Here is a 17,532-nt window from a genome sequence, read left to right as displayed (position 1 = left end):
CTGATTTTATAGCAAGTATTCTTGCCTCTTCCTTCTTTGAGAACATAGACACTGTCAGATAGGAAGTTTTCCAGCTTTTTAGAAGCCTTGCAAATATGTTCACCAACCCTATTTCAGAATAATTTTCCCTGAATGCCACATTTCCCTACTTCTCTTCAGCACTAAACAGGTGAGGAGTTGGCTGCACTCCCCAACTCTGCTTCCTTACAGCCACCATGCTGTGACTGACAGGCCCACCGGGCACTGCTCTTGCTAAGGTCACAGCCGGCCTTCGTGTGGGTGTGGCTGGATCCGGCAACCCCGCTCTGCCTGTGTGCTGCCTGACACTGTGGCGGCATGAGGTGTTGCCACTCTCCTGCTGAAAACCTCATCCCTCCGGTTGTGACATCGCCCTCTCCTGGTTTTCTCTGAGCCTTTCTGGCTGTTTCTTTTTTCAAATGTTCCCCTCCTTCAACCTACATCTTCAGAACCTGTGTCTTCCTCTCGGGCCATGTCCTCGGCCTTCTTTTCTCTCCACACCCCTCCTGTGCTTCAGCGATCATGTGCTGATTGCTCCATACATTCTCCTGAAAAACCTTCCTCCGAAGCCCCAGACATGTAAATCCAGCAGCCTCCTGAACAGTTACACCTAATCGTCTACAGGAACCTCGACTCAACAGCCTCACGCCTGTGCCAGTTCTCTTCTGCCATTTTTATTATTTTTAAAGCCTTTTATTGAGAAATAAAATACTCAAAACCATACAAAAGGCCAAGAGTAGCATAATGAGTTATTAGAAAGATAACTTTCTTCTAACTACAACTCAGGTAAAGATTTAGAACTTTTTCATTCACCCCAGAAGCCCTTCTCTTTGCCCCAATCCAAACACCCTCCCCCAACAAAAGTTACCACTACCCTGATTTTCACAGACATCACTAGAATGTCTTTAAGGTTTAATCACTTAACTATTCATTTCTAGATATTTTAGTTTAATCATGCTCACTTTTTTTAAAGCTTAATGTCTTTTAAATCTCCTTTAATCTACAGTCTCCCCCTCCATTTCTTTCTTTTTCTTATAATTTACCTGTTGAATCCAGACCATTTGACCTATAGAGTTTCCCATAGTTTCCCAGTTGCACACTTGTGGTGCAGGTCACGTTCCTCTGTTCTCTTATTTTATGCAGATTGGCAGCTGGTTCCACAGGCTAGATCACACTCAGGTTGGAACCTTTTGGCAAAACTATGGGGGCATATTGGGTTCTTTTGTCATGCACCACGTAATGACTAGTTTTTCTTCACGCTTACATCCCTTAATACTTTGGGGCTTCAGAATGGTAATATTCTAATATTTTATTTTTGTTTTTATTTATTAGCTGGAATAATTTTGTGCTTCACTCTCATCTACTGTGATTACAGTTCACATAGGAAAAGGGGGGTAAATATGCTTCTTCGATAGCAGAAATGGCAGGGTGTTCCAGCTTCATCTTGAGCATGTTCCACCCTGACCTCCTGTTTTGTTTTTTGTTTGTTTATTTTAAAACAGAAAATGGTATTCCAAGACCACATAATGAGCATTATGGATGGTCATTGCACATATAATACCTTGTGAGTTCATACTGACGTTTTCAATTCAAATTCAGTACTACAGAGTTTTTACTTAACCACTTCTCTATTATGGTGCGTATCCTTTTTTCCACAACAGGAATCCTGGCTACGTAGTACAGAGAGGATGCTAGCATTAGAAAGTTTTATAAATACTCATTTGCTTTATCCCTCTTTACACATGAAGCAGTCTCAGAATGACAGTTGTATATATCACCATCATTAATTCTGATTACTGAAAACAATTTTAAAAATGGTTTTGCCTGTACTATCCGAGTTATTGTATTTTTTTGAATAGTTGGACTATATCTACATTGTTAAAACATTTCACCATTTCACACTATGACCTTTTCCTTTTAACTGCATTTAGTTTTACTTCTACATTTCTACAAGTAACCATATAGTTATGTTTATCACCAGTCCTTATGTCAATTTCTCAACAGTTTTGTTTTTCTGAGACTTGTTGCCTAGTAGATTCCTCATGAATGCCTCACAGAACAGTATTCCTTCTTCTTGCATGTTATTAATAGTTTCTCTGTGTTCTTTATACTTGAAAGTCAGTTTCACTGCATGTAAAATCCTTGTTCCCAGTTTCTTTTCTTGAATATCTTAAATCAGATTATTTTTATCAAAATGGAACAGATTTAAGATTTAAGGTCCCGGGATCCTTATACTGGTCTACATCAAGCCCCAACTGTACTTTGAGGGACAGATGGGGAGAGACATTTTTAAAAGGGTACTTGTTAAGCCAACTGTATCTCCAGTTGACTGAACTTCTGACAATGTGGAGAAGCTGTTGAAGTCTGATCATAATTTTATTTTCCTTAAATGCCAGATACTCTTTTTACATAGGTGTCCAAAGGATTTTTTTCTTTTAAGTCTGGTAATTTTATTAGAATGTATCTTCATGTTGCTCATTCTGGGTTAATATCCTTGGGTATTTAGCATGAATTTTCAATATATACTCTGAATTTTTTTTTTTAATTTAATTTTAAGGTTTTCTTGAGGTATAGTTTTCCTTTTGCTTTGCTATTCTTTGTTCTGGGACTCTTCTGTATCCGTATGTTGGTTCTTCTTTGCCTGTCTTCACTATTTGTCACCTTGTCTCAAACTCTTTATATCATCTTCATTTCTGCTCAACTTTTAAACTTTCCATTTCTATTTCTCTTAAGGCATTATTTATCATATTTAATTACCCTTGTGTTCCTTGTGTACCCTTGTGTTCCTTATTGCTTAGTTTCTAAAACAATCTTTTATCTTACATTTCACTGTTTTTATGTTGTTCTTCTGTGTCTTATATCATTTTCTTTTCTTTTCTTTTTTTTTTTATACTTTAAAGTTCTGGGATACATGTGCAGAACGTGCAGGTTTGTTACCTAGGTATACATGTGGCATGGTGGTTTGCTGCACCCATCAACCCGTCATCTACATTAGGTATTTCTCCTAATGCTATCCCTCCCCTTGCTCCCCACCCCCCGACAGGCCCCAGTGTGTGATGTTCCCCTCCCTGTGCCCGTATGTTCTCATTGTTCCACTCCCACTTATGAGTGAGAACATATGGTGGTTGGTTTTCTGTTCCTGTGTTAGTTTGCTGAGAATGATGGTTTCCAGCTTCATCCATGTCCCTGCAAAGGACATGAACTCATTCTTTTTTATGCGTTCATAGTATTCCATGGTGTATATGTACCACATTTTCTTTTTCCAGTCTAACATTGATGGGCATTTGGGTTGGTTCCAAGTCTTTGCTATAGTGAATAGTGCCCCATTAAACATACGTGTGCATGTGTCTTTATAGCAGAATGATTTATAATCCTTTGGGTGTATACCCGGTAATGGGATTGCTGGGTCAAATGGTATTTCTAGTTCTAGATCCTTGAGGAATCATCACATTGTCTTCCACAGTGGTTGAACTAATTTGCACTCCCACCAACAGTGTAGAAGCATTCCTATTTCTCCACATCCTCTGCAGCATCTGTTGTTTCCTGACTTTTTAATGATTGCCATTCTAACTGGCGTGAGATGGTATCTCATTGTGGTTTTCATTTGCATTTCTCTAATGACCAGTGATAATGAGCTTTTTTTCATATGTTTGTTGGTCACATAAATGTCTTCTTTTGAAAAGTGTCTGTTCATATCCTTTGCCCACTTTTTGATGGGGTTATTTGTTTTTTTCTTGTAAATTTGGTAAAGTTCCTGGTAGATTCTGGATATTAGCCCTTTGTCAGATGGATAGATTGCAGAAATTTTCTCCCATTCTGTAGGTTGCCTGTTCACTCTGATGATAGTTTCTTTTGCTGTGCAGAAGCTCTTTAGTTTAATTATATCCCATTTGTCAATTTTGACTTTTGTTGCAATTGCTTTTGGTGTTTTAGTCATGAAGTCTTTGCCTATGCTTATGTCCTGAATGGTATTGCCTAGGTTTTCTTCTAGGGTTTTTATGGTTTTAGGTCTTACGTTTAAATCTTTAATCCATCTTGAGTTAATTTTTGTATAAGGTGTAAGGAAAGGGTCCAGTTTCAGTTTTCTGCATATGACTAGCCAGTTTTCCCATTTATTAAGTAGGGAATCCTTTCCCCATTTCTTGTTTTTGTCAGGTTTGTCAAAGATCAGATGGTTGTAAGTGTGTGTGTTGTTATTTCTGAGGCCTCTGTTCTCTTCCATTGGTCTATATATCTGTTTTGGTACCAGTACCATGCTGTTTTGGTTACTATAGAATTGTAGTATAGTTTGAAGTCAGGTAGTGTGATGCCTCCAGTTTTGTTCTTTTTGCTTAGGATTGTGTTGGCTATGTGGGCTCTTTTTTGGTTCCATATGAAATTTAAAGTAGTTTTTTTCTGATTCTGTGGAGAAAGTCAATGGTAGCTTAATAGGAATAGCATTGAATATATAAATTACTTTGGGCAGTATAGCCATTTTCACGATATTGATTCTTCCTATCTATGAGCATGGAATGTTTTTCCATTTGTTTGTGTCCTCTTATTTCCTTGAGCAGTGGTTTGTAGTTCTCCTTGAAGAGGTCCTTCACATTCCTTGTAAGTTGTATTCCTAGGTATTTTATTCTCTTTCTAGCAATTGTGAATGAGAGTTTGCTCATGATTTGGCTTTCTGTTTGTCTATTATTGGTGTATAGGAATGCTTGTGATTTTTGCACATTGATTTTGTATCCTGAGACTTTGCTGAAGTTGCTTATCACCTTGAGGAGTTTTGGGGCTGAGACAATGGGGTTTTCTAAATATACAGTCATGACATCTGCAAACAGAGGTAATTTGACTTCCTCTCTTCCTATTTGAATACTCCTTATTTCTTTCTCTTGCCTGATTGCCCTGGCCAGAACTTCCAATAACATGTTGAATAGGAGTGGTGAGAGAGGGCATCCTTGTCTTGTGCCGGTTTTCAAAGGGAATGATTCCAGGTTTTGCCCATTCAGTATGATATTGGCTGTGGGTTTGTCATAAATAGCTCTTATTATTTTGAGATGTGTTCCATCAGTACCTAGTTTATTGAGAGTCTTTAGCATGAAGAGGTGTTGAATTTTATCGAAGGCCTTTTCTGTATCTGTTGAGATAATCATGTGATTTTTGTCATTGGTTCTGTTTATGTGATGGATTATGTTTATTGATTTGCATATGTTAAACCAGCCTTGCATCCCAAAGATGAAGCCCACATTTAGGATAGTTGGCTCTTCTTGTTGCATTCATCCCTTTACCATTATGTAATGCCCTTCTTTGTCTTTTTTTTATATTTGTTGGTTTAAAGTCTTTTATCAGAGACTAGGATTGCAACCCTGCTTTTTTTTTGCTTCCCATTTGCTTGGTAAATCTTCCTCCATCCATTTATTTTGAGCCTGTGTGTGTCTTTGCACGTAAGATGGGTCTCCTGAATACAGCACACTAATGGGTCTTGACTCTTTATCCAATTTGCCAGTCTGTGCCTTTTAATTGGGGCATTTAGCCCATTTACATTTAAGGTTAGTATTGTTACGTGTGAATTTGATCCTGTCATTATGATGCTAGCTGGTCATTTTGCCCATTAGTTGATGCAGTTTCTTTATAGTGTCGATGGTCTTTGCATTTTGGTTTGTTTTCACAGTGGCTGGTACTGGTTTTTCCTTTCCATATTTAGTGCTTCCTTCAGGAGCTCTTGTAAGGCAGGCCTGGTGGTGACAGAATCCCTCAGCATTTGCTTCTATGTAAAAGATTTTATTTCTCCTTCACTTATGAAGCTTAGTTTGGCTGGTTATGAAATTCTGAGTTGAAAATCTTTTCTTTTTTCTTTTTTCTTTTCTTTTTTTTTTTTTGAGATGGAGTCTGGCTGTTATTGGCCTGGGCTGGAGTGCAATGGCATACTCTCGGCTCACCGCAACCTCCGCCTCCCGGGTTCCAGCAATTCTCCTGCCTCAACCTCCCGAGTAGCTGAGATTATAGGCGCCCACCACCATGCCTGCCTAATTTTTGTATTTTTAGTAGAGACAGGGTTTCACCATGTTGGCCAGGCTGGTCTCGAGCTCCTGACCTCAGATGATCTGCCTGCCTGGGCCTCCCAAAGTGTTTGGATTACAGGCATGGGCCACCGTGCCCGGCCCTTTTTTAAAGAGTGTTGAGTATTGGCCCCCACTCTCTTCTGGCTTGTAGGATTTCTGCAGAGAGATCCGCTGTTAGTCTGATGGGCTTCCCTTTGTGGGTAACCTGACCTTTCTCTCTGGTTGCCCTTAACATTTTTTCCTCTATTTCCACCTTGGTGAATCTGCTGATTATGTGTCTTGGGGTTGCTCTTCTTGAGGAGTATTTTTGTGGTGTTCTCTGTATTTCCTGAATTTGAATGTTGGCCTATCTTGCTAGGTTGGGGAAGTTCTGGATAATATCCTGAAGTGTGTTTACCAACTTGGTTCCATTCTCCCCATCACTTGTTGGTACGCCAGTCAAACATTTGGTCTTTTCACATAGTCCCATATTTCTTGGAGGCTTTGTTCGTTCTTTTTCATTCTTTTTTCTCTAATCTTGTCTTCACACTTTATTTCATTAAATTGATCTTCAATCTCTGGTATGCTTTCTTCCCCTTGATTGATTTGGCTACTGATACTTGTGTATGCTTCACGAAGTTCTCATGCTGTGTTTTTCAACTCCATCAGGTCATTTTTGCTCTTTTCTAAACTGTTTATTCTAGTTAGCAATTCCTCTAACCTTTTATCAAGATTCTTAGCTTCCTTGCATTGGGTTACAACATGGTCCTTTAGCTCAGAGGAGTTTGTTGTTACCCACCTTCTGAATCCTACTTCTGTCAATTTGTCAAACTCATTCTCCCTCCAGTTTTGTTCCCTTGCTGGTAAGGAATTGTGATCCTTTGTAGGAGAAGGGGCATTCTGTTTTTTTGAATTTTCAGCCTTTTTGCACTGTTTTTTCCTCATCTTTGTGGATTTATCTACCTTTGGTCTTTGCTGTTGGTGACCTTTGGATGGAGTTTTTGTGTGGTTGTCCTTTCTGTTGATGTTGATGCTATTGCTTTCTGTTTCTTAGTTTTCCTTCTAACAGTCAGGCCCCTCTTCTGCAGGTCTGCTGGCGTTTGCTGGGGGTCCACTCCAGACCCTGTTTGCCTGAGTATCACCAGCAGAGGCTGCAGAACAGCAAAGATTGCTGCCTGTTCCTTCTTCTAGAAGCTTCGTCCCAGAGGGGCACCCCCTAGATGCTAGCCAGAGCTCTTCTGTATGAGATGTCTGTCGACCCCTGCTGGGAGGTGTCTCCCAGTCAGGAAGCATGGAGGTCAGGGAGAGAGTCTGTCCCTTAGCAGAGCTTGAGCACTGTGCTAGGAGATCTGCTGCTGTCTTCAGAGCCGGCAGGCAGGAACATTTAAGTCTACTGAAGCTGCACCCACAGCTGCCCCTTCCCTCAGGTGCTCTGTCTCAAGGAGATGGGAGTTTTATCTGTAAGCCCCTGATTAGAGCTATGGCCTTTCTTTCAGAGATGCTCTGCCCAGAAAGGAGGAATTTGAGAGGTAGTCTTTCTACAGCGGCTTTGCAGCGATGTGGTGGGCTCCACCCAGTTGGAACTTCCAGCAGCTTTGTTTACACTCAAGCCTCAGAAATGGAGGACGCCCCTCCCCCTACCAAGCTCGAGTGTCCCAGGTTGATTGACTTCACACTGCTGTGCTGGCAGCCAGAATTTCAAGCCAGTGGATCTTAGCTTGCTGGGCTCTGTGGAGGTGGGATCCACTGATCAAGACCACTTGGCTCCCTGGCTTCAGCCCCCTTTCTAGGGGAGTGAACAGTGTGTCTTGCTGGTATTCCAGGTTCCACTGGGGTATGAAAAAAAACTGTAGCTAGCTCGGTGTCTGCCCAAATGGCTGCCCAGTTTTGTGCTTGAAACCTAGGGCCCTTGTGGTGTAAGCACTCAGGGGAATCCCCTGGTCTGTGGGTTGCAAAGACTGTGGGAAAAGCACAGTATCTGGTCCGGAATGCACCCTTCCTCACAGCACAGTCCCTCATGAGTTCCATTGGCTAGGGGAGGGAGTTCCCCAACCCCTTGCGCTTCCTGGGTGAGGCGACACCTCATCCTGCTTTGGCTCGCCCTCCATGGGCTGTACCCACTGTCTAACCAGTCCCAATGAGATGAACCGGGTACCCCAGTTGGAAATGCAGAAATCACCCACCTTCTGCCTTGGTCTTGCTGGGAGCTGCAGACCAGAGCTGTTCCTATTCGGCCATCTTGCCCGGGAGTCTCATCTTGTATCATTTTCTTAATGTCTTTTATCTCTTTTTGAAATATAGATTCGAGTTCTCTTTTTAAAATGTAATTATCTTTTTGATATGTCTTTTTGACACAAATTGCCTGTGAGATGTTATTTTGCTTCTTATTCTTTTTATCTTATGGGATAGCTGTATAGGATCTGACCTTTGTGCTTTTCTGTTGCTTATTTTGATTGGCAATTAGTTTTACTGAACTTGGAAAGGAAATTTGGTTCAAATTGCTCTTTTTCTTTATTTTTAATTTATTTATTTTTAAATTGACAAAAATTGTTTATGGCTTACAACATGATATTTTGAAATATATAAATGTTGTGGAATGACTAAGCAAGCTAATTAACATGTGCATTACCTCACATACTATATTTTGTGGTGAGAACAAGTTGCATTTTTAACTTCACAGAGCTGCTTCTGCTTTTGTTGTTGTTGTTGTGTTTTTTTAAATGTAGCATTAAAAAAAATATGGTGGCTTGCTTTTAGAGATGTCCTCCTGGTTTCGTTCCCCTTCCCCATTTTTATCTGGGTCTTTTCTTCATCTGTGTTATCTGTATCCCACTCAATTTTGATTTTCTTCCCAGGAGTTTCTCCTCATGTGGGCCCTCTCCTGGAAAGGAGCCCCAGCAGGTCAGATTGGAAAATTCACTAGGGCTGGGCTGTCTTCCATGTAAGCTCTTTGTGCTCATCCACTATTGGAGTGGGCAAGATCCCTCCCAGTGTCAACTACTGTTCTTAAAATGTGAGATTTCTAGAGAATACCTGTTGGCCCTTTTGAGATTCTCCTATTCTCAGGTCCATCAGACATTAATCCTCTCTTACTCCCATGCTGATGGCATGCAGGGCTTATGGCTGGAGGTGGTTTGTCTCTACTTGCACATATTTGGACTTGGTGGGAATGTCATGTCTCCCAGTTTTTGTTTGGGTTTTGCTGTTTCTTTGCTGTGTCAGGTTTTGTCTGTTTCTTCTCTTTTGCTCACTATTTTATCATGAACCTAGTTACTCAAACCAGAAACTAGGCAGTCATTTTCAGTTTTCCTTCTCATTTACTTTTATATTTTAGTTCACTTCTTTATCCTTAATATTTCTTAAATCCTACCACTTCTTTCCATTTTCACTGCTACTGTCTTAGACCAGATTCCTATAACGTCTCTGCTAGTGCTACAAAGTCTTAGAATCTGATTTCTCTGCTTCCAATCCAGATATTATCCACCTGTAGTTAGAGTGACCTTTCTGAAATGCAAATCTGAACCTAACTCTTCCTGACATTAGGAGCTACTTGCAATAATTTCTCCAAATGCCATGCATTCTTCTCACCGCTAGAGTTCTGTCTGTAGTATTATTTTGTGTGCTTTGCCTTTTTATTGAAGAATGCCTATATCATTATTTTTTGAGGGAAAATTTCAATAATTTATATTTCTTTTAAAAGAAATCTGTAAGTTCATGAGAACTTGTAATAAGATGTATTGTATTTCCTAATGGTCTTTAAATATTTTTCTCACTTTCAACAGAAAAAAAAATTTCTAGACTGCTATGCTTGGAGTATTCCATTTCCTTTTGTGAAATCATGAACTTGAATTTATTAAACATAAATATATAACTGTGAATGTGAATAAACAAATAAAATGAAATTATTTTTAAGTGCCTTTGAGATAAAGCAAAGTGTATTTGGTTCCATATTTAAATATCCCCCATACAGTTCTCAGCTTTATCAAATCCAAGTAGCTGCCTTTGTAAGAATAAGCATGTAATAAAAACTAAGAAACCTTTAATTGATTCATATCACATCACCCTGCCAAGAAACCATGACAGGTTTATTATCTGAACACATCTGGGGTAAAATTACAAACAAGAACTTGGCAGGGAAACCAGCTGGGAGCACTTTGTTCTTAATAGGAGAATGAATCTATATAGTATTAATTGGGACTTGTGGTTGGGTGACATGCATCATTCTATAAGAAGCAGACCTCCTGGAGCTTCTTGTTCTAAGTCTGCACTGCAGAAGGAGGGACCAGTGGGAAGGGAAAGGTAAAAAAACTGCTCCCCCCACCACATTCACCACCTCCCACCTGCAACACATGCACACACCGGTGCATGTAAAATCCTCAGATCTTGGCTCTATCCTCAATAGTCTTAACCCAGAGGGACTTAATTAAATCTACCCTATGTGGAAAGTAAGCACAGAGATTCCCAGGTAAAGTGGTAACCAAAAGTAAATGATAAAGTTAGAAATTCACTTACAAATGACAAGGAAACCTGACATGAAATGGAGAGGGAAATACAAGTTTGAGAGGCATAAGACGAAATATCAGCTTGATGTTAAAAATATCTAAACTACTTAGGTAGATTAAAGAACAATGGTCTTAAAATGAAGACACGGTATTAAACAGGAAGAAAAGATCTTGGAAGTACCTAAGATGAACATACGAGATTTCCAAGGCTTCTGGTAGAATACTTAGAATGGAGAGCACATCTTTCTTGTATAGAGTCCTGGTGTTAGGCTGTGAAATTACAGGAGAAGTGTCTCTGATGGGTTTCTAAACAGTAGAGAAATGGGGCCGATACAGAATGTACTTGTAGCTGTCACTCTGATTTCGGGTACCAGAGTCAGAATTTTCCCAGGATACCCTATTATGCAGCGCTAATCATGCTGCTTTAATTGTCCCTTTACTTAGGAGTACGAGACCCAATCTAGTGCAGAAGCCAAATTTGTGAAGCAGCTAGACCAATGTGAGATGATTCTTCAAGCATCTGAATATGAAGACCTTGAACACAAACCTGGGAGACTGCAAGACTTCTATGATTCCACAGCAGGTACTCAACACCATTTTCAACAAGAGTCCATTTTAGTTTGGCTTACTCGGTGTAGTGACTAATGTTAACATTAGGGAAACCCACTGTTGGTACCTTCATCTGACCCTTTCATGTGGAGCATCTAAAAAGAAAGGGAAGGAAACATTCGGGTAAGAGGCTGAGGATAGGAAATAAATGGAATAGAGTTTAATGTGGAATGAACAGTAAGCAACAACAGACACAGGCAAGAAAAGACAGTGAGAGAAGAGATGTTGGGTTGAACAGTCCCCTATGCTAGCCGTCATGGACATACAATAGCTTAGAGCTTGGTTGCTACCAAAGCAGAAATCTGGGGAGGTCTGAGGAGCAGGGATGACAGCACAGATCAGCCAATTGAAGTGTAGAGGTGTTTACAAGAGAGACACCTGCATCCTTGTTTACATCATGAGCCCGCCTAGCCCCTCTGATCTTCCTCCTTGTCTTTTCATATATAGGTGCTTCATTCTCCTTACTTAATTGCAGGTTTGGAATGGGCAGAGATTGTCTTCAGCTTTCTGGGCTCTCACACCTGAGTTTTCCCATAGTTCCTGGTAGAGGCACTCAGGAGCCTGGTGAAGTTTCCCCTACCTCTGCCTAATTGATGATTCCTTGCCTGAGTCTCATCCTTATTCTCAGTTGCACCTGGGGTGACAGAGCATAAATGCCAAGTGGTCCCCTTCGGCCCCTTCCCAGGACCTGGAATCTCTTTCTGCTTTGGAATGAAGTGTGGGTCAGATCGTAGACTAGAGCCCCCAGTGAACCCTGGGATCAAGCTGGGGAAATGAATATACTCTCTTGTCAATATGGGAATGCATTTTTCCCTGTTCTTTTGCTTTGCAGGAAAATTCAATCACCCTGAGATAGTCCAGCTTGTTTCTGAACTTGAGACAGAAAGAAACGCTAACATAGCTGCAGCTGCCAGTGAGCCACACTCCTGAGACAGTCTCTAAATTGCTGCACTCCTGTAACAAACATTATTTTTCCATTTCATTGTATTGTGTTTTGCCATTGTTGGTCTGTTGATTTCCCTAGATGTTAGTCTGTTTGTTTTCAATTGTCTGGACTTCAGCAAGAAATGTGATACAACTTGGGCACTAAAAGAAGCCACAGAACAGGAAGCGGTCATGAAAGTGCCATGGATGAAGACTGGAGGTGGCAGTGCCTGTTTATGAACTAAATAAATAAATATTAAACACCTAAAATATTGGAATATTTATTGGAGATTTAAAATCATCTTATTCTGACTTAATTACCGATATCCCCGAAGGCTAGATTCATTGAATAATAGAAAATTTCATTATGATTGCTTTTAAGAACAGATTCTTCAGCTGATTTAGTGATAAGAATCCAGAAAAGAAAATGTACTAGTCATGTATTCTCTCCCCAGATGAAATTGCTGCCTTATTCAGATTTACTCTCTTGAGCCAGATTTTGAATTTCACTGCAGACTGCTTCAGACTTCTAATCATAGGCTTGTAAACCTACTAATAGGCTCTGCCCCTCTTCCCAATACTTTTTGTCATTTAGAGATATAAACCGGGGCATATAAAAATGCAACTTGTATTCCTTTGTATATTTTTCCCTGTCTGACTTATAAATCTTGAGACCTTTATTGTAAAAGCATGTATCATCAGGTGAGAAATATAAATAGGAACTGGGGTCATTGAGCCTCAGGTAGGGAATATATCAACCCGATTTCTTCCTCTCTTTTCCCTTTTATAGGATAAATAATCCACCCTGTCTGCCTTTACATTGAATAGTGCAAAAAAGAATACGATTTCTGCAAACCTGCCCAGTGTTTTGGTGTGGAGCAATGATGCTTGTCCCTTTAATTCAAATGTCACTTTCCATTTGAAGGCCTTTGAGGCTGGCATGGTGAAAATTCTAGGCAGCGTTTCTTTGGAAACTCTTTGCGGTATCCATGGATACCCAATCTGCAGGAAGCAAGGTGCATGATCTTTTCAGAAGCAACACACATATGTATGTGTAATTGCTCTGTATCAAAAAGAAGAAAGAGGGTAAAGTCCATTACTGGATATATGGTTAGTAGGAAAACAACTCCATCTATTAGGATTGTGGAGTTTTTCCCTTGGCATGAAAACATACACACAAAATAACCCCAGATAAAGTTCAAGTATTTATAACCAGAAGGTGTTCTGTGGCCCTGCTGTTTTATTTTCAATGTTTTGTCTACCATAATTTTCATAACTAGCTAACAAAACAATTCACAGAGAGACTTTGGAAACTTCTACTGGGTTAAACTTTATAACTAGTCACAACCATTATCTCAGTTCATCATCTACCTACGAAATGGGAGTTTTCAGTTAGTCCTAAATCTTCCTTCCTGAGGAAATACATCTTTTAAAGAAAGAAAGAAAAAAATATAATAGTGTTATAAATAAAACATTTGATAAGAAAATAACAAAATGAAGATCAACAAAATAGCTCCTGAGCCTACCAGCAATGTCTATAAATGAGCATTATTACTTAAAAATGTTTTTCCTTAGAAGATACCTGCCATTTGCCTAGAATTTGTCTTCTGAATGACAACCCTATAATTACAATGCAGAGTAAATAATTATTCATGGTTTGAACTCAGGAAAAAAGAATTATTTGTTACTGTTTGTCAGATTCTAGGCCAAACTGAGGTCCAAAGGGAGTTGGTGGGCTGGTGGCAGGTAGCTGGAAAAACTTGAGGAATCGTAGGCAGTTTTGACATGGCCTTATTCTCTCTCTAGGCGCAAGCCATATGTACAGCATCAGCAGGGTAGTTAAACCTTTTACAGACAATAATGGATCCCAGCCAAGCACAGGCTCATGTGAATGGTCACCTAATGTGCCTCACGTGGCATGGTTACATAATGTGTAGAGTTGTGTGCCTGCTTTCCAAACCCACTGAGTCATGCTGTGCCAGAAGGCTGCCTCAGCCTACTCCTGACTAAAATGCAGCCATTTCCCTTAACACTCCATCCCCTAGGCTGAGGGGAGTCTTTCAGGTAGGGATACGTGCCCATAGGGTGGAGCCCTGAATCCATAACCCACAACAATACAGAGAGCAACAGCTCATTACCAGGATCCCAGCTATGCTACTTAGGACTGTAAGGGCCCAGCGTAGGCCACAGCCCAGAGATGCCCACCATCTGTGCTCACATGCACATCCAGCTCAAACAGGTGCCCCTGGCCAACTACCCATAGGGCTTGTGCCTGCTGAATAGCCCACTTGGCTGCCAGGAAAGCGGTCTCAGCCATATCCCAATTCCAGGTAGCTCTCTTCTTTGTTAACCGTACAACAGTTTTGTCATTTGAGCTAAATGGGGCAGAAATGCCCCCCAGTATCCCAGGAAGCCCACAAAAGTTTGCAGCTGCTTCACCGTGGTGGGCCAGGGCTATGCCTGAATTTTGTCAATAATAGCCTCTGGTATGGCCATCATCTTACCTAGACAGGAAACTTCCAATAATTTGGCAGATAATCCAGACCCTTGGACCTTGGATTTCATTGATGGCCCAACTGCATGCTGCCAAATGTTGCCGCAAGAGAGGCACCGCCACATCTAAATCTACAAGAGAATCAGAGGTTAACATATCATCAATATAATGGAATAGGCGGACCCCTTCTGCACATTGCCAAGTGGCTAAATCCATGACGACAAGACCATGACATATGGTGGGGCTATGCACATAGCACTGCGGCCACGTTGTAAAAGTCCATTGTTGCCCTTGCCACGTGAAGGCAAACTGTTCCTGGCTCTTGGAGCAATGTCGATGGAGAAAAATGCATTGACCAAGTCCACTGCATAGTGGTTCTGTCCCAGTTCCATTGTCAAGCAGTCCATCAAATCCATGATTGACGGTACAGCTGCACTCAAAGCGGGTGTTACTTTATTCAGTTCCTGATAGTTTACCGTCATCCGCCTAGTTCCATCAAGCTTTCTAACTGGCCACACTGGAGAATTGTAGGAGCTGTGGATGCCACACACTATCTGCACCTCCTCCAGCTTTTAAATTGTCTCAGTTATCTTCATATGCCCACCCAGCAAATGGTATTGATGGGTGGAAGTAACCAGTTGGGGTTGTGACAGGACCTGAGGCTTGTGATGCCTATGTCCTTGCAGCACCAGCTTCACCAGATGCACTAGGAGTCTGAATTCCCTGGCCGTGGTTTGTAACGCCAGGCCATGTAAAATGTCCACCCCCAGGATGTAGTCAGGTATGGGGGAGACATACACAGTATATAAACAGGGAGCCAAGTGGCCAATGCCGAGGTACAGAGACACAGGTTTCACTTTCAGTAACCAGCCTCCATAACCATAAATGTAACAGCCTTGCCCAGAAACTTATCTGATTCTCATACACAAGGCTACATACAATCTGTGCCAATATCTACCAGCACTGACACCCGCTGTATGTTAGTGGGGGCCCAGTGAATTGCTAATTCTACATGTGGCCACTGGTCATCTGGTGTCCCCCCAAGCTGGGCACATTGGCCAGTTCCCTAATCAAACAGAAAAAGCTCTACATTTCAGCCTGGCTGCAGCAAGTAGTCCTTGAGTTGGAGCACCTGGGCGGGAATGGGTCACGCAGCAATGTCCTTCTTCCCCTTGGTATTTTCCAGAATTGCTTCTCTGGAGACAAGTGTCTCCACAAAGTTAAGAGTACTTCATTGGGCAGTTTATTGATTTTCTCTCAGTCAACCCTGGACAAAATCAAATCTATCCACATCTGTGAGTGTGTCACTCATTGGGGCCCCCTTTTTGCCCATGCGGGAGCCCCCTGTGGACAGGGCACCTTCCTCTTCTTTATGGTGTGGACCCCTCAGTCCCACCGACGGCCTTCTGCTTCCCCGAGAGCTGCTATAGCAGTGGTCACTTCATGTATGCGGTGCCTTACCTACAGGGTGAGGACAGCAGCTAGGAAGCCAAAGGTGCTCGGGGGTGCAGAGGTAAACATTCATCATCTGGCCCCCGGGTATTCAGGTCAAACACAGCCTGCCATATAACCATCGCCCAGATGACTTGCACCAAATCAGCATATGTCTGCCATTTACTCAGTTTCAGTTATTTCACCAATGTCATTTCACACAGTCCATATGGCTGCCCAAAGCCACTCAATCAGGGTGTGGTCACCTTGCCCTGCCACTAGCCACCTGCTCACTTGCAACCACTGAAGGAGGGAGGGGAGTCATGATGGAGGCCAGCTTTTCCATCCCAGAGGCAGAACAGGGATACTGTCTGCTCCCTCATCCCACAAATGAAGCATGCAGTTGGGCAGGGGTTCCCCTGGACACTGGCGGCACTACTTGCCTAATTCCTGCAACTCAGTTGGGGTATAGGAAATATATGAATTGTGTTGTGTTACCGCTTGGGTGGGCTTACTGGGATATTGGGGGGCATTTGTGCCCCATTAGCTCAAATGACAAAACCGTTGCACGGTTAACAAAGAAGAGAGCTACCTGGAGCTGGGGGAGGGGTGTCCCTGAGCCCACCCTTGGGGCCCCAATGGCTGTTCATGATTTACCTTCTGACAGGCCACTGAGCAAGCCCACAACAGGGGTCCTTCCTCCACGGTATCAGACTGAGTGGGGATCTCCAGCTAAAACAGACCCAGCCCTCAAAGGCTCGCTCCTTGTTGGTGCTCTGTGCTTCCAGCCGCTTCAGTGCCTTGTCTGTGCACTGAAGCATGACCCATCTACCACTGCCCAGGTTTCCACCAGAGCCCACCTGAGCAGTACAGCTGCCACTGGGTACCACAGCCCATGTTCTGGCCACATGGCTGACCTGGAATCAGCAGGGACCAAAGGCTCACTCACCTCATGATCCTGCTTACAGCACCAATTGTCAGATTCTAGCCCAAGCTGAGGTCCAAGAGGAGTCTGTGGGCAGGTGGTGGGTAGCTGGAAAAACACTCAAGGAATCATAGGCGGTTTTGACATGGCTTTGTTCTTTCTCTGGATGTGAGCTATATGTACAGCATCAGCAGGGTAGTTGTACCTTTTACAGACAATAGTGGCTGCAAGCCAAGCACAAGCTCATGTGAGTGGTCACCTAATGTGCCTCATGTGGTGGGGTTACATAATGTGCACAGTTGTGTGCCTGCACTCCAAACCTGCTGAGTCATGGTGCACCAGAAGGCCACCTTGGCGTACTCCTGACTAAAGCACAACGATTTACCTTACACTCTACCCCCTAGGCCAAGGGAAGTCTTTCAGGTACGGATACATGCCCATAGGGTGGAGCCCTGGATCCATAACCCACAACAATACAGAGAGCAACAGCTCACTACTAGGATCCCAGCTATACTAGTTATGACTTTTAGGGCCCAGCATAGGCCAGAGCCTAGGGATGCCCATCATCTCTGCAGGGGGCCATCAGTAAGGCTCTCGACCAACTTAATA

The 17,532-nt window shown here is 42.2% G+C and overlaps 1 protein-coding gene across 8 annotated transcripts in view; it reads left to right on the top strand.

Annotated features, from left to right (window-relative positions):
* HDDC2 (HD domain containing 2) overlaps positions 1-17,532 on the top strand; it is a 42,330-nt gene that overhangs the window by 13,121 nt on the left and 11,677 nt on the right. For 4 of the 8 annotated variants that reach the window (XM_019029745.4, XM_063707833.1, XM_019029748.4 and 1 more), the window contains 2 exons: positions 10,985-11,123; positions 12,174-12,343. In XM_019029745.4, coding sequence (XP_018885290.2) covers positions 10,985-11,123; positions 12,174-12,313 — 279 coding nt within the window. In that variant the 3' untranslated portion in view covers positions 12,314-12,343. Of the gene's footprint in view, positions 1-10,984; positions 11,124-11,981; positions 12,344-17,532 lie in introns of those variants that run through there. The other 4 variants (XR_008681195.2, XR_010134361.1, XM_063707832.1 and 1 more) reach the window with 2 other exon arrangements.

Source organism: Gorilla gorilla, chromosome 5 (genome assembly GCF_029281585.2).
Source record: "Gorilla gorilla gorilla isolate KB3781 chromosome 5, NHGRI_mGorGor1-v2.1_pri, whole genome shotgun sequence".
In the NCBI taxonomy this organism is placed as follows: domain Eukaryota; kingdom Metazoa; phylum Chordata; class Mammalia; order Primates; family Hominidae; genus Gorilla; species Gorilla gorilla.
Note: the sequence above shows the minus strand (reverse complement) of the source record. Positions and strands in the feature narration are given on the sequence as shown.